General features: G+C 32.1%; 1 protein-coding gene across 1 annotated transcript; it reads right to left on the reverse strand.

Annotated features, from left to right (window-relative positions):
• Positions 1–8: 8 nt before the first annotated feature.
• On the reverse strand, positions 9–13,022 carry LOC119835448 (multidrug resistance protein homolog 49-like). The gene is made up of 25 exons (XM_038360267.1): positions 12,867–13,022; positions 10,717–10,768; positions 9,822–10,018; positions 9,423–9,567; positions 8,357–8,457; positions 7,872–8,043; positions 7,558–7,682; positions 6,971–7,166; positions 6,482–6,893; positions 6,255–6,397; positions 5,941–6,149; positions 5,774–5,868; positions 5,511–5,684; positions 5,293–5,414; positions 5,086–5,226; positions 4,791–4,973; positions 4,457–4,660; positions 4,062–4,191; positions 3,745–3,940; positions 3,318–3,480; positions 2,950–3,144; positions 1,942–2,151; positions 1,116–1,262; positions 650–758; positions 9–395 (listed from the first exon to the last, which is right to left on the reverse strand). Exons 1-25 carry the CDS (start codon positions 12,887–12,889, stop codon positions 307–309), a joined length of 3,933 nt encoding a protein of 1,310 aa, XP_038216195.1. The 5' UTR covers positions 12,890–13,022; the 3' UTR covers positions 9–306.
• Positions 13,023–18,480: the final 5,458 nt, after the last annotated feature.

Below are 18,480 nucleotides of genomic sequence, written 5' to 3' on the forward strand. Positions count from 1 at the left end.
CGAAAGAATTCACCTGATTGGTTTTATTTAAAATAACGAAATTCTATCATAACGAGCACTTATTACAATAAAATAATGGCACTTGTAAAATTATTATATTTGGTTACGTTACATTTATTTGGCGTACTTATTGGATGTGGCGATGTCGAGCCAATCGACATAAAACTAAATGTAAACATATTATCATAATAATACTATAAAAGATCCTTAACTAAAATCTAACATCTTACGGAGCTAATATGAAATTCATCATAATTAATACTAGTCGTTTACAGTTTTACTTTGATTGGCTCAGTCTGGGCATTCTTAAGCGACGTGCTGGCCTTTGCTCATTCTCCAATAGAAGCCCTTCTGGTTCATGAGTTCTGTATGAGTGCCACGCTCGATAATTTTTCCTGAAAATAAATCAAAACTATTATATTTTATGAAAGTTTATTATTAAACAACACATGCTGCTTGATCATTTTACAACAAAACAACAAACGTCGTGTTGGAGTTCTTAAATATTATGGACTTAAAATAGTCCTAGATTTACTAGTATTTACAAATTGACATCATAAAAGGACAATTAAATGAGTTCAAATAAATGTAAAATTGAACATGATGTGGATAATCCTATATACCAATAATATGGGAAACTTGAAAATACCTTTATCTAAAACGCAAATCAGGTCAGCATCCTTAATAGTTGTGAGACGATGGGCAATAGTGATACAAGTTCGTCCTTTGGCTGCTTTTTCCAAAGCTTCAGAAACCGCCTGAAAACATACACTTACTTAAATATACTTTGAAAGTTGAATTGAATTATCTAATAGATAAATGTGATACATTTATAGTTAATATCACTCAGGATAACATACCGACTTATCAGTTCAGTACGTATTTCTTGAGATTAGCTTGTCAAATAAACAAAACAACTCTTTAGTTTTTATTATGATATTAATTAACTGGTGAACACAGAACACTCGACTCTATTAGTACTCAGATTAATCGTTCAATTAACTTGTAGCTGTGATGACACAAAATGGCGCTGGATCGATCCTATTTCTATTTGTATGACATAGTATGTAGGTATAATTTTATAGCATTGTGATATAAAAAAATATTAAACGTACCCGTTCACTGTTAGCATCAAGGGCCGAAGTAGCCTCGTCTAGCAGGAGAAGACGTGGTGACCGAATAAGAGCTCTAGCGATACAAACCCTCTGCTTTTGCCCACCGGACAGCTGGGCACCACTCGCCCCTAGATTCGTGTCGTAGCCCTGGAATATCAAGAATCAGACTTTTCTATGTGTTTGTAGTTGCTGATGGAATAATACTGTCTTATGAATCTGGTAGATACGACATAGGGTGAAACTATTTATATATAATTAATGTGGAATTCTGACTGTCTGTCAGTCTATCCATAACCACAGCACCGATTTGAAAGAATTAAAAAAAGTAGCTGGTTATCAATTGTAAAATGTATTTTTTTGGTTTATAACCTCAGAACGTTTAGACTGGGAGGCTTTTTATGATTTGAAAGCTGGTGCCTCCCGATGGTCTCATTTAAATTTGGTTTAGTTCTGACACTTTGAGGGCAGTTTATTTGTTTTTTATATAGTTATTTGATGAAGGTAATTGGCCCGTGGTTTGCATGCTACATCTAAGAACACTTTAAAATTTATCATATTAAGAAAACAATCAGAAATGTTTCCTGTACATAAGGTTTGTTGGATCGAGTATCATGTTAATTAAAGAAAACAATCAGAATTTTTTCCCGCACATAAGGTTTCTTTAAAAACGAGAATCAACGCGTGGTCTATTTGACAGAAATAAGAAAAATCTTTGACCAAATTATGAGGTGTCTGAAGCAGGATTACTGTATGAGAAAAATTTAAATACTACGCTACTTCGCATTAAGTTGCTCAAATAGTACGTGAAGAAAATTAAATTAATTACCTTCGGCAATGAAATAATAAAGTTGTGTATATTGGCAGCTTTAGCGGCCGCCATGATCTCCTGCATGGAGACCTTCCTGTTGTTGTCGCCGTAAGCGATGTTCTCAGCAATCGTCCGGTCGAATAGCACCGGCTCCTGCTGCACCACGCCCAGTTGTCGGCGCAGGCGTGGCAGGGTTAAACCAGTGTGTATGTCGCGACCGTCTAAATCCTGTTGATTTTTGTTGTATAGAAAGTACATTTAATTTTTTTCATTTAATTTAGAATACTCAATAACATATTATACCCATTTAAATTGGTATAACAGGTTGACCTGTAGGTATATGTAACTCTCACGAGTTAGAAAAAGAACAAATAAAACTGTGTACTAACTGTATTGCGAATTTAGAATGAAAGGCTTATATTATCTATATAACCATTTATTTTTAAATAAATATCGTTAGAAATGCATTTAAACTTTCACTTCTCTTTAGCAGATTTTATTCTGATCTCACGTTCCCTCAACCTCCTCTCCCTTTCAAATTCTTTCATTCGTAGAACATAGTCTTCCTTTTCACATACTAGATAGGCGTGTTTCTCGTGATGGCATTTATATACAAGCGGCATGTTCTTGTACCTACACACTTGGTATTCTAAGAGACAATGGGCGCAATAATCTCTGAACTTGGGCGGGATTTTAGCGGATATAAGATGGTCTTCTTGGGCGCAAATAACTCGTTTGGCTCTGCTATATTTGAAACCAGCCTTTTCATTGAACGTTGGTTTGTCGTCCATTTTCAGATCTATATTTCTTGTGAACCAAGTGCCTAGTACTTGTCCCATTTTAAATAAATATATGATAAAATATATCTACCTTTGTTTATGTTAAGGAAGAAGGTATAGGAACGTCACTTTATTGTCAAAAATTTTCTTTTTTTTACGTCATATCAAAGGTCCAATTTCAAGAAGTCTTAAAAACTCGTTAAAAAACAATATATTCTACGAGTATTATAGACAAGAAAAGACTTACAATAGTTCCAGTATCGGGATCGTAGAATCTCTGTAAGAGCTGCAATATGGTTGATTTGCCGCAACCAGATGAACCTACTAAAGCTACTGTCTTGCCGGCCTCCACTTTGAGATCAATTCCTTTTAATATTCGCTGGTGAGGTCGCGTCGGGTAACTGAATTCCACGTCTTTGATAGAAAATGCGCCTGTTGCCGACTAAAATTTTGAACTTATTAATATATCTATTGGAAAATTGGATTTATTATTGAACGGGCTTAGAAATTTTAATTTCTAATTAAATAAAGAAAAAAGAAAAAATATCTTCTGTTGTAAGCATTATAGGTTAGGGAAGAGAAAGTATCTAATATACACAAAACATTTTATATTACCCAATCGTTTCTATCTTTCAAGCCGGGTTTGGTTTGCACTTTAGGTTCTCTGTTGATGACTGATAGAATTCTTGCACCACACACTCTGGCCGAGTTGAAACTTGGAGCATATACTAGAGACTGTCCTAACATATAAGCGCCGTACATAACAGCTTCATTAACCCTAAAACAGAGAATTACACGATACGTTTTGTAGGTACTTTAAAGAGTAGTTAAGAGCTAGTTAGTCTCTTTAAAAATAAGTAAAGGAGTAAAATTATACCTGATAATAGTTAATGAATTTATAAGGTTTGATACTTTATAAGGTGTAAAAGTAAAACTACCTGATAGAAGCCCAGAACAGGCTATAAAATATTTTAAGGAATTCCTACTTTGATGTTACTACACTTAGCAGTTAAGTTTACAAAAGGATTAATAGTCAACTTACAATAATACTATATTGTAGGGAAGACCCTCATTCGCCACGAGCACGGTACCATACACGGTGGCCGCTATGTACGACATGAAGGGCACATACACCCCCAAACCTAGAACCAAACCCCTCCATCTCGTCTTCGACGCTACGGCGGCGCAGGATTCAACTAACGCGTCTTGGAATTTGGACAAGAATACTTTCTCCACACCTACAATTTTATTAAACATTGATAAACAGTTGAGTTATTTTCTCTATTAAATAACAAATCCTTTATTTATGTAGGGAACTATAGACAGATAGATTGAACAATAAATCTTGAAATGTCGTACCTAAACTTTGAACAGTTTTGATACTGACGACAGCTTCAGTGGCAATTGCTGTTGCAGATTCCATAGCGTCACGTTCATCTGATTGAGATTTTTGTGATACGATACCTTCTAACCAGATACTACCTACCATCTGTAAATGAAAACACAGCCAGATGTAACATTAGATATTTACTGAATAAGAATAAGGTAAAAATGAGAATGAGATTTGTTGTCAGCACTTTCTCCAACGTAAGTTAAACAAAACAAATACAATGGAACAAGACCCATACTCTCAGTTAATAAAAAATAGTGCCCTAGATGTTTTCTAGTAATTTACAAATTAAAAGTAATCACATAGTTACTATGGATACGTATTATCTATCTATAATAGTAATAATCACTAGTGAATAACTTACCAAAGGTAAGAAAGCAGTTCCCACTAAAGATAATTTCCAGTCATATGCCATAGCCATGATAAATCCTACTAAGACTGAACTCGTTCCCTGAATAATGAGACCTATCCTGAGACCTGTTGCACCCTGCACTTCCGCTGTGTCTCCGCTAAGCCTCGCACAAAGAGCACCTACTGTATTCTTCTCTTTATCGAAGTAGCCTATTTCCTAGAACAAAATAAATGTATTGACTATCTAATCAATCCGAAATCGGGACTGTCCTATGGAGTCCCACAGTATGATTTTTTATACTTATCGATACATGTGAAGGACAATATAGGTATGTATTGTTACTTACTTGTCTGAGTAAAGCACCGAAATATTGATATCTAAGTCGAGTAGTCATTTTCAGTCCAGCACTAGTGAAAGTAGTACTTTGGAGGCACATAGATAGACCAGCTACGGCTGCCACGACAATAAACATCCCAGAATATAAATCCGCAAGGTAAAGAATTTCATTTGGGTCCGACAATATGAAAATCTGCAAATAAACTTACGTTAAGAATAAATTCTGATAACTTTTCTGAAAATAAATAGATATGTACTGCTTTATAAATCTACTTAATTTCTATATTAATAATAATAGATCATACCCCCGCAGTGTAACCGAATAACAGAGCAAAAACTGGGAAACACGTTCCTTGTAAGAACGCAGCAATAGCCCCTATCACCAAATATATCCATTCTGGAGCATTCAGTTTCAAAATCTCCCAATCGCTAATAGGTTTAATTTCCTAAAAGAAAAATATGTTAATGAATCTTATAATTTAAAGTATCTCATTTGTAGCAAAACCGCCTACCTCATCATCTTCTTCATATTTTTCGTCTTCTGCTTGATATTCAGAATTGTAAACAAAGTTTTGTAAACCAGTTGATACAACCGACGATATAGACCCTCGCGGAGTCATCCATTCATGAGAATCTGACAATTTAAGAGTTAAGTTAATACTTAGGGTACTTTAATAAGTACCCTATTCCTTTAATAAATTGCTTAAAGATTATTTAACTAATATCTTACCTCTTTTAACCGAGTGATGTCTTATAACTCTTCTGTTAGATTTCCTCTTAACATCAAGACGAGGGGCAAGAGCTACCTCACCGTCTTCATCTCCATCTGCTTCTTCAGGTAAAGTCTCAATTACATCGGGCTCCTTATTTTCCTTGCCGGTAGTAACAAGCTTATAGTAAAAACCTATAAGATTAACCAAGTATTACGATAGAATTCATAAAAATACAATTATTTTATGTAGATAATTATATATTTTCTGTAGTTGCGCTAACCTTTAGCCTTCATTAGTTCATCATGTGTTCCTTGTTCTACAATTACTCCTTGATCCATGCAAACAATTCTATCTGCGTTAACTATCGTTGATAGCCTAAAAATTCACATAAGCTAAATAAAGTTAACCATTAAATTATTTTACAAATTCTTTGATATTTTAACAAACCTGTGAGATACTGTAACGGTGGTACGGCCTACACTCGCCCGATCAAGCGCAGCTTGCACTTGCCTTTCTGAATTAGGGTCTAGAGCAGATGTTGCTTCATCTAATAATAAAATAGCTGGCTCTCTTAATAACGATCGAGCTATAGCTATGCGTTGTTTCTGACCGCCGGAAAGAGACGCTCCACGTTCGCCAATTATTGTATCATAACCCTAAAACAACGTTAATATTAAATTGTTGTTTACTTGGTGTCACAATATTAATGACTCGTTATATTTATTTTGATGTAATGTGTGTAAATTGTGTTAAAAACTTACATTCGATAGATTTGAAATAAAGTCGTGTGCATATGCTATTTCAGCAACTCTTTGAACTTCTTCGCGGGTTGCACCAGGGCAACCTATAGCAATATTATCGAAAACAGAACCTCGGAACAAAACTGGCTCTTGACCCACGACACCTAAAAAATAACTCACATGAGCAATTTACAAGAAATATATTCTATTATCTTTACTTTCACAAGAAATATATTATATTTTCGTACCTAAAGAAGACCTTAACCATCCCAGATTAAGATTTTTGATGTTTTTGCCATCAATCTTAACAACACCAAGATGGGGATCGTATAGCCTTTGTAGTAACTGTAAGATTGTAGATTTACCACAGCCTGAGGAACCAACTAAGGCCACACATTCTCCCGCCTTAATTTTGAGAGAGAATCCTTGCAGTACTTTTACGTTAGGCCGAGATGGATAACTAAAGTGGATATCTTCTAAGGATATATCTCCTATAACCCTTCTTGGAGATATTCCTTCTTCTGCCATTCCGTCAATTACTGGTTCCCGGTCCAAAAGTTTGAAAAGGCTGGCAGCAGCTCCACGTGCATTTGCAAATACTTCTACATGTGGGACACATAGAGTTATAGACTGAGTAGCCATGTAAACTGTGAATAGGATCTGAAAAAAAATAGCATAGACATAATAGAGGAAATTAAATACCTACAACACACAGCATTTAAAAAGTATGTACTCACATTGAAAACATCACCAACGAGATATTCCTTTTCATCAGTAGGTTTGTCAATATTCTGAAGGATTAGTCTAGTACCGTAAGTCAGACCAATGGCATTTAAAGAGTATGTTAGGACCCAGTTAAAGCCAGTTCCGAGCCCGGTGTAAAAACCACGCTTACGTCCATATCTTTCAGCTGGCTCCAATAGTTTATGATACCTGCAAAACAAAATTTTATATAGATATTGCTCCGTATTAAATATTGTTGCTTACTTGTAGTCATTATGAATTTTCAATAAATGTGATTGAAAAAAAATGTGATTTTGTTTAGGGTATATAATGACGACATAGTAGGTATTAATTATGCTTCGTCTATCGTAATTGTTACACATACAGGTTGTATAACATGATCTTATTAAACAGTGATAAGGGGCGCCATGTGTATTGTGTGTATTTAATAAGATAAAAGGAACGATTTATTACTTTACATAGTTTCGCCTTATTAATCTGCCAGCATTCGCAGTTTGCATACCTATTTACTAAATAAAAAAATGAGGAAACAAATTTTTTAAAACAAAATTCGAATCGAGTGTGAAAAGTGATCGAGTACCTTTCTACTTCTCCACCTTCGCCTCCAAAAGCGACTATTGTTCTGACTGACTTAAAAACTTCTTCTGCTTGTTTGCCAGCTTGACTGTAGCACCCCATTTCCCTAGTTGATGACCTCGTTTGATACTGAAATATAAAATATGTCATTTATTTAGTATTCTTAAGTTTTTCGCGCTAATTAAAATAGAGGATCGACTATGTGGCTAATTTAAAGAAAAATTAAAGTGGGCAGTTAAAACAGTAATAATATGTATTAAAGATCCACGTAACATCAATAAGATCAAAATCTCTTCGATCATAAACACAAGTACTAACGTTTGATAATATGATAGACGCTGCCAACGAGAAAGGCACAACAGTGATGCAAGCGAGAGTAAGCTGCCAGCCCTGAGGGAAAGCCTGGCACAGACAGATGACAGCTGTACCAACAAGATTAGCTACAACTCCAATTTTTTCTCCCATACCCTCTTTCAGCTTCATCATGTTTCTGAAAATATAGTTGAATGCGTTATAGCCGATGCTGTTCAATGATTAATGTCGTCGATGACCACACATTTATTAAAATTCCTTTTCGTACTCGTATAGTTATATGAATGTTAGTAGACAACTACTCTCACCAATAATTCGATATATAGTGCTATATACTCGTATGGTGAAATTGAAATAAGTTAACAAATTGAGCCTCATTAATCTCACTCTATAATTTTAATCCGTATACTTAATAGAAGTAATCACTGTATTTATATTACTAATATTACATTTTTATAGTAAACAGTTGTAAATACTGTTTCTCAACTCACTCAGACATTTTGGAAGCCAAATTGAACTCAGTATCTGTGTCGAACCATGTCATGTCCTGCCGCAGGACACACTCAAGGAACAAAAGACGAATTCTGGTAATCTAAAAAGAAATACATTTATATTCATCGTTGATTAAATTTGAGCTTGCTTATGTTTCCTTGTAATGGTGCACAAATGCCAACGATGTAACAAAACAGAAGCTTGTAGACTGTATATATATATCCACATATTATTATTATCTAGATGTTAAATGGTTTGCCGAATTTAAAGCATAATGTATTTTAGCTTACAAAGTCGTTTAAAAATCTTTCTGTTAAATTTATCTAATCAAAAATTCTTTCAATCCATAATGTTCTATAGGACTGTACCAAAAATAACATTACAGCATTTCGTTATTTTGAATGTGTTCATAAACATATCAATCATGCGATTCCTCCAATAAAATATATTTGTTTTCGTTTAAAGCATAAAGCTTGAGAACGAGAGACAAGGTCGTCAATTAAAACAATTGCGTTTGTTGACTGTTGCGCAAAATCTGTCTCTAAGTATCAATATAACGTATTAAAATTGGTTATGTAATGGAATTGAGACGCAAATCAATATAAACATGCACCTATTGTTACAAATAAATACGAGACGGCAATGTTTTTGACTCTATGAAGGAATATGGATCTATCTTAAAAGTAAAATTGACTTGCAAGATTTTCAATATTAAACATATTATTATATTATTCCTAGGTGTGAAGGTTGTTGTTACGTTAAACTTTTATATTTTTATAGGTATCTCATTCAGCTTTGCTAAATCATTGCTAAATATTACTACGAAAATTGTTTGTCCGATTGACGAACGATTGGAGAAGAAGATATTCTGAACACTTTTGAAATAACGAAAGCCATGTATTCTGAAATAATTGAACCAAATTTACATAAAAGCTTATGCTACAAATTATGAAACAAATATCTTACTCTTTTAAAGCCATAAAAATTCAATTATGTTGTTACAAAAAATAAAGTATTCAGAAATTCTCAATTAAAAAAAAAACATTGTGCAATAATGCTAAGTACCTGTCTCAAAGCGCTCCAACTCAGGAGGTATGTTGATATCATACACAGTATGATAGATAATATTATGGATATGAACCCGCCGATTGCCATTGACTTGCCGTCCTCAATCAAAGCTTTCATGTTCTCTTCATTGGACGCGTTTTGTCTGAATTGATGAACATTAATAAATATGACGCCTTCAATTTACAGTGCGCTGAGTAAACAACAATAATGCAAGTATCGCGCACTTCGTATATACTTATTGTTTCATAATTATCAAGAGATATAATATATGTTACTCTATTACCTAAATTTTAAATAGTCCTATTCTTTTTAAAATACAAAAAAAAAATGATTTAAATGCTTAATTTTAATCGACTAATATACATATATTCGTATCTTTGATTTAATTGTGCTTACAATCTTCTGCCGCCTCCGAAAAGCCTCATTAGGGGCAGATAGCTCGAAAGTTGGTCCTGTTGCGATGTCCTTTCCACGAATGATGTACTTAGCTCTCCAAAGTGTGCAAGACTGTAGCACACACCACCACCGCTCAGTAGACCAGCAAGTACCCCAATAAATGAGGCCAGCAGTTCGTACCACTTTCCATATCGGAACTGAAGATAGTGCATTAAAATGTATGTACGCGTGGAAGTCATCCAGAGATCGAAATTCAAACTTCTCATTTATCTTCATAGACAATTAATAATGTGAATTTTAAATCGTATACAAATTAACGTATGGTTTATGTATCATAACAATACCTAATTATTATGCGATGATTCTTCGAACGAATCTCATTCAAATAGTATGAGACATCGACTCTTAAGAAAAAGAAGCGATTTATTTTATGCCTCCATATTTGTGTAGGTACAATAAACATGTTTTTAAATAGATTATTTAATGTGGAATTGATTCACATTAAAATGCAAATATTTTATATGTATGTTATAATTACTATAGTGCTCATAAATATTAATTTATAAATATTATCACAAATCATAATCAATCTTAGGTTTTATTTATCAGAAATGTTTTACTTTTATTCATTCACACGTTTTAATTTTATTATTTGTTGTTCACTTAACAACAGAAGAAGATGAAATTATTAAAAAGGCCATTCTCATTTCTTGTGCTAAATTTTGAGTTAGGTATAAAGGTATCCTCATCGCTCATCTGTTTTTAGATCGACATTAGTTCGAACAGCAAATTGGCGTCTATGCGTATCTCACTGATCTTGTTATCTTATAATTAGGAAAACATTGCAAACACAGATTAAATTGGTAGAGGGCAAACATGTCATATTATTACTTACGATTTGAAAAAATGACACCGTGGGATCCTCTTCCACCTCCTTTTTCTTTTTACTGAAAGTAAATAATTAACAATATTATATATATAAGATATCTATATATTAATTTTATATATAAGATATCTTATTCGCAAATTTAAAAAATAATTAGAGTTGTTGGATCTTATTTCCCGATTCATATGTAATATAATGTTAAATAGTTTATCGGTATAGAAACAGACTATAATATGGCTATATTAATTTGCGATCTAGTCTGTACAGAGATGTACAGGAACACGCTATACCTAAGTACCTGATATAACATATATTTATCTCCCTATATAATTCTTAATTTCGGTAAATGAGAAAAATAACCTTATCGACTTTTTAACATGAATATTTACCGAAAGGTAATCCCATCAATTTTCCATTAATACCTTGGTACGATATTTTCCGGACAACTTATACGTTAAGTTTATTTTTATTTATTTTATTTATTTATTTTATTTATTTATTTTATTTACACGATAATAAAACCTACGTAGCACAGAAAATTTTGTTTTCATATTAGCCTAATTTATATTTTCAACAACACGCATAAATAAAATAGCGAAAAGATTAAAATAAAACATGGATTATCTTTAACAGTTTACATCGAAATATATATAAATAAACGGGTTACGTCTCATTAAAACGAATATTGGATAATAACTGTGGTAAAGGTTTGTATTGCGTCATAGAATGTCAAGTATTTATATGGGTTATAAAGTATTAAGTCCAGATTGCACTCGGTAATATTATCTAGTTAATTGCATGTGCTTATACGAGTATCTCTATTACACAAGTTAAATTTGTTTGCTTTATAAAGTGATACATTGATATGAATTGTTTTTTACTGAAGTGATATAATATTAACCTGAAAATGAGTAAAATTTATCTGACAGTATGATCTTTTGCGTATGTCATATCAAATTATATTTTATTATTTTCTCGAGGGGAGAAACGTGTGTGGAAAAGCCTGAACTAAATTTGTTTGCTTTATGAAGTGATACATTGATATGAATTGTTTTTTACTGAATTGATATAATATTAACCTGAAAATGAGTAAAATTTATCTGACAGTATGTTCTTTTGCGTATGTCAAATGAAATTGTATTTTATTATTTTCTCGAGGGGAGTTAGTTATGTGTGTGGTGCCTTTTTTAGTTCAATCTCCCTTCGACGGGCAAAATTCCATAATGAATGGAACGGTATCTATACTTTAATATTTTTATTATATCGTATAGCATATATAACAGACTAGCAAACGCGGCGAACTCCGTTTCGCCACCAGATGCCTTCGTTTTTCCCGCTTTTCTGTTAAAATTTTTCCTGAATTTTCTTTGCTATAAACCTCACGGAGCCCGAGACCTTTCCAACGAATGCAAAACCGTGGAAATCGGTTCGTGCGTTCTGGAGTTATAGCGTCAGGAAGGAAAACCCGACTTATTTTTATATAGTAGATATCAAATTGTAACAGAGAAGCAATTTGTTCAATGTTCATGAAAAATAAGCATATATTGCGTTTGCAGCCCGAAGAAAGTACATAAAAACGTTATACGTTAAGCATATATAAGGTAGAATCGAAGAATGTTTTGAATTTTCAATATAATTAAAATCAAGAAAATAAGGCTACCCATGAATAATCATAACATTTTTTGTGTTTGTATTATAATAATTTAATTAATTACAGCTGTCGATATTCTTGAAAAGCATGAACATTAAAAGTCAGCGAAATAATATTACATAAAATTAATACTGGATAATTACTATTAGATGTGTTTAAATATTTTCATATTCCACATTTAGTTAGCAATAAACGAAAGTACGTAATTTGTTGCATGATAAAATAATTTGCATTTATTCATAAAATACATATATTAAAAAAGTGTAAACAAATTTAAGGCATGAAAAGAATGTTTGTTCTTCAATATTCACAATTTGCTACAGTTAACTTAGAGAAAATAAATAAACTAACGGTTATTCCTTATCTACGTTTCATATTATTACGTAGCATGAAATTCTTAGCTTTAATCAATATATCTAAAATTTGCAAAACGCACAATTAAATCGCATAGCTCACAAAGTAGAAAAAAAATAGAAACAAAAAAAATAAATAAAATCGCAACACTCACTCAGTCTTCTTCTTATATCCCATTTTGGAATATTATCGTTCCCGGGGTGAAACTAATATTTTCGAAGTCCTTCTCATCAATGAGGATGTTTTGTTATGAGGTGGAATTTAAGGCATAGATGTTGCGCCTTGGCGACAAGCGCACCTACTATCAACTTCTGCGATTCGTCTTTTGTATATAATACTACAGCCAGGCGATGTATTGCCATGTATGCGTTAATGAACAATCATCTCGTACACACACATACGTAATTATTCCTTCCTTCGATTTGTTTGCACAACTTTACATTTCTGAATTAAAATTGTTTTAAGGGTAATGATGCAGCCATTATTTACACAGGAATTTTTCCACGTCTCTTTTTTTCAAATGTGATTAGCTCCGTAAACAAACATAATTTAATTTCACAAACTGTGAAATTAAATTATGTTTATCAATGTGCATATATATGTATTTTCTAAAGCGTATTTTTAAATTATATTAATATTAAGAGGTACATTTTTTCAGTACATAATGGTATGGTAGGTAGTACAAATTATTTATGTATCCGATTCGGTTTCTTTAACTAGTTAGATCCTGTGTCGAGGTACCCTTGGAGGTACCCCATTTGTTTTTGAAATAGAACTGTAGCAGTTTTAGGAGTAATCCTCGAATTAATTGAAAAATGTTGACAATTGGAGGATGTGGGATATAAAGGACATACATATATGAGCACCATTCACTTTTAAATATAATTTATTGTTCTAATTTATTCGTTTTTCGAACAACTTTTAGAAAATTTAAAAATACCTAAGTAAATGAGTAGATATTCCAAACAAAAATTCTGCTTCTAATAACTTCATTATATTGTACCCAATGCATGTGTTTAATGTGATGCTTACAATAATAATATACAAAAATTGTAGACTAAGAAAATTTGACTCACTTTACGATTATATGGTGTCAAGTGCATCAGTGTAATCATTTCTTTTCTGTTTATTGTGTTATTTGCTTGTCAAATGTTTTGTACGTATTTATCATAAAGATCGTTTTTATGTAGGTGTACTATTTCAAATTGCCAATCTTATAGCAATGCTATCCTATAACAATAGTCTGTCTAGTTTACGATATTAATAACCATTTATCTATGAAGTAAATAGAGTGTATTTTATTCATTAAAAAAGTATATGTATATATACCTATTATAACTAATTGATTACATGGCGCGTCCTTCAAATATTCCTCATGTTATTTGAATGATGATAAACCGCAGTAAAGCGTTCTTCATCTCGATATTTTATATTTCACCATAATTTTTATTTAAATAGTGCAATGTAATTCAAAACGGAGAAGGAAACATCGTGAGGAAACCGGCATGTCTGAGAATCAAAAATTTGACGACATGTGACATCTGCCAACCCGCACTTGGCCAGCGTGGTGGATATTATACGTAAATTTCTGACGTATCTACATTTAAGCAAATCACGAAGCTAACTTACACCACGTATAATATAAACTAGCTTACAGGATGAGTTCATGTCATGAGTATGAATACCCTGTAAATGAGTAAATTACTAGTGAGGCAATTTTGTTGATCTTATTTCCATATTTGTAACGTGTGTGTAATATAGTTACTATTTATAACTCAAGAACGAATTAACCGATTTGGCTGAAAATTTGTGCAAAGGTAGCTTAGAATCAGGAGACGGACACAACTTTTTTTCCCGGAAATCCCACAGGAACGGGAATATACGAGGAAAACCCCAGTTCTATCTTTCCTGCGCGAGGGCGAAGTCGCAGGCGGAAAGCTAGTTAGCTGTACCGAACCGGTGGTAAATATAATAACTGTGTAACATGATGATTTAAAAGTACTTCTATAAGAAGTCTAGTTGAATTAATAAATGTTCGAGTTTGAGTTTGAGTTTTGTAAATAACTACATTTCACTCGGCCAGCTACTTACAGGATACTTACAGAATTAACAATATAATAAAACTTATTACGGAGATATGGATCAATTTCAAATATTTGTTCCAGTGAGCTAATTAATTGATTACGCAATGTAATGTAATTCATTTAGCTGAATGCACATCACACACTACTATGATTTCACTGATAAACTGTAAACTTGTAAGTAGTGAAATGAATATACTTGTTGGAATCTATTGCAAAATTTCAAATTATTAATTTAGAATATTATTTTCATAGCAAATAACCATGATATTAAAATGGTTATTTGCTATTAATACAATTTCCGAATTAATACAATTTCCATAAATTTATTATACAATAATTTATTATACATTAATACAATAAATATAGAAACGTTATGTAATGTTACACCGACGTTTGATTAATTCAAAAGTGGAATTCATAATAGATATGTCAACATTGTAAAATAATGTTGAGTACTCTTTATCTCAAATACTCTAAAATTAACGTATGACGATGACAACGTGCCATAATTAAAAGTGAACTACGATTTCCTTTCTTTTTTTTATATCCCAGTTACACAATATTCATGCATTATTATTTGTTTTGATTGACGAAATTTTAAATCTCCTTTTCACAATTGAAACAGCTTATATTAATTTTAATTATTTATACCTTTACCCAACGATAATTAAATTCAACGTGAGTATTATTATGGGCCGGCTGCTCTCCGTATCATAACTATCATAACTACATAGTAGTGTAAGAACAAAAACATAGAAACACTAGAGTCCTACCAAGTGCATCTTTGTTTATACAAAAACAAATATGAAATGCTTAGGCGTAGGATTTGGTCTACGACTTTTGGATCAGGTCGGACTCACACCGCCGCGCCGACGCGACGCTGTGACCTCCCGACTAAATACATTCCGTCGCACCGCTAAGCTGGTGGGACTGCGATACTTCGATGGAACTGCACATCACCAGACCCAACGTTCGATCCGCCACTGGTGTAGGGCTATTTTAACAAGTAAGTTTAGTTCGACTCGGCTAACAGGAGATATATGAATTTGTGAAAATCATACTCCAATAAAACTCAACACGTGAAAACAACGTTGTAAAATTCATGTCCTGTTTATCGAGCAAACAATATTGTAATTAACTAAGCATACTCGCAATGTTCACGTATCTGTTCGTGATGTACATTTTGAATTGTTGTATTGGTATATACCTACATTCTATTAATAAAGTAAAAATACATATCATTTTAACGCTTATTAAATGATTGGAACACACTCAAAAATTTCATAACTCTTAGAGCCAGCTTCACAACGAACACAGGTGTACAAAATGTTATTTGCCACATTTATTAAAGCTTTAATTAACCATTTCTTTTCATTTTATTAAAAAAACCTTTGTTCATTCAATCTTTATCTTAGGTAATGGCAATAGAGTTGGTTGTGAGAAACTAGAGAACAAGAAACTCAAAAATCAAAATCATTTAGAAGCCCCTGTTTGACTTATAAAGACATATACAATTACTCATTTAATAAGTTTTCCCAAATTATCTTTATAAGTTCTCGGTTACATGTGCAGTATGTATAACCGCCCCCAAAAAAATAATATTTTTCTACTAAAGCTAAACTTATACGTTAAACCTAATATTGGTCAATTTCCGTTTAAAAAAAATGTCTAAATGTTGTTTTATAGTCTGTAAAACATCCATCCATTGCGTAGCCATTGTTCTCCTCTGCAAATGTTATGTACAGAAATAGTCTGTTTTAGTTCTAGTTAGCTTATGTTTTCTTATTTCTATGTATAGATTGATTATCACAAAATTTTAGTCGCTTTATTTATCTGGGTTAAAATGGATAAAATTTGATTACTATTCTTTCAAAATTTCTCATTTATAAAGCATTTCAATGCTATAAAACTAAAAATTAAATGGATAAAATTTACATCACAAACTGTGTATTCGGAAATCGCAATACTGGTTATGATGTAGGTATACAAATCGGTAATGTGTATTTGTATTATATTGTTCAAATTTTACATTAATTACAAAATACCATTACTGTAACAGAAAATCGTTTTTGTATTAGAAACATTTATCGACTCCACAAAATTACAATTTAAACAATACAATACAAAGACACATGTCACTAGTATCACGTAGAAAATATAGCTACATTACACTATTATGTATTTATGTTTTTATGTTTGTGTTTAAGCTTATATATCATTTTAATATATAAACCACTAAAGCGTCTGTGTAGCTTTTTTGAATGCCTGAATATGAATATAATGTCTTTATTATTGTGTTCAATGATATTGATGATGATTGATACCGATTGATTGAGTCTTCAGCAATCATGAAAAGTATAGAAACAGTTCATATTTACTTGCCACTTATTTCAATGACGCATATTATGGATATTATAATTCTTGAGTGAATTGTAACCTCTATATGCTTCTATCTTTATATTAGATTTTTAAAATATCAACCCTACATCAGAAGTAGATTTTCTAAAGAAAGGTTAAAATGTAATCTCGATTTTATATTGTCCTATCTCGTTCATTATTATTGTATGAAATAATACTAGATTTATACTTGGTAATGAAATTAATCGAAACACAATCTGTTGAAATATAAATGAAATAGATATTCACTGTGAAAATAAAGAAATACCTCTCCTAGGTACCATGCACAATTAAATGTTACTCCCAAAAAATTTAGTTTTGGGTTGAGTTTTTAACTGATACTCCAAGGTAGTTAAAATAATTAATGTGAGATTAATGCTCTGCACGACTTATTAATCCCACTTTTTCATAAGATCAGATAAAAACAATTAGAAATCGATGCAATAACATCTATTAATAGCTAATTGAAAGCATTATTCCAATAAAAACTGAATACTTAATCCTATGTTTTTAACTCGTTTTTAAATAATTAGATAAATTTTTAAATATAGAAAAATACATTAAGTTACATAGATAGACCTAACACTATAATCACATTCATCTAGATCCATAGACCTATGATTACAAAAATATTCATCAACTCACATGTAAAAGAGATACTATTAGGTAACTTCAGGATGATAAAACGTCATTAAGTAAGATCGACATAATATATCGGGCCAATAAAAATGTTATATCTTCAGTTATCTCAGAGTTTGTTTTCCAAATGAAATTAAAACTGTATTTTATCGAAGCAGACATGATAATCATGACTTTAAAATATATTTATCTACATGCTCGCTAGGATTCTACACGGGTAGACTATTTTAGAGGTTTTCATAATTTAGAAAATCAACAGCAAACCAAAAATCAGTAAAGTCCGTTCAGCCGTTCTTGTGTTATAAGTGGTGGAAATAACACGATTATAAACATATACTAGGTGATCACCCCGGTTCCTCAGTAGACTTTATTCTATGGTTAGTAAGTTATTAAAATATTTAACGATTATTATTCTAATCTTAGCGGAAACAAATCCAACAAACTAAAACTCAAATCCGTTCAGCCATTCTTGAGTTATATCTTGTGTAACTAACAATACTTTATAACACTATAATCATAGATATAAGTAGATTAAAACAGATACTACCAAATAGCCCGGTCTCGCGAAATTTTCTACCTTGTAATTTATAAAACAGTTAATTTAAATGGAAGGTAAATAACATTAACTTTTGTCAATAAATAATACTT

Source organism: Zerene cesonia, chromosome Z (assembly GCF_012273895.1).
Source record: "Zerene cesonia ecotype Mississippi chromosome Z, Zerene_cesonia_1.1, whole genome shotgun sequence".
Classification (NCBI taxonomy): Eukaryota; Metazoa; Arthropoda; class Insecta; order Lepidoptera; family Pieridae; genus Zerene; species Zerene cesonia.

Coding starts and splice junctions, on each gene's coding strand:
- LOC119835448 (XM_038360267.1), bottom strand. CDS start 12,889: ATGGGATATAAGAAGAAGACTGA. Junction 10,019..10,716: donor CGGTGTCATTTTTTCAAATC/GTAAGTAATAAT, acceptor CACTATCTTCAG/TTCCGATATGGAAAGTGGTA. Junction 3,481..3,744: donor CCCTACAATATAGTATTATT/GTAAGTTGACTA, acceptor TCTCTGTTTTAG/GGTTAATGAAGCTGTTATGT.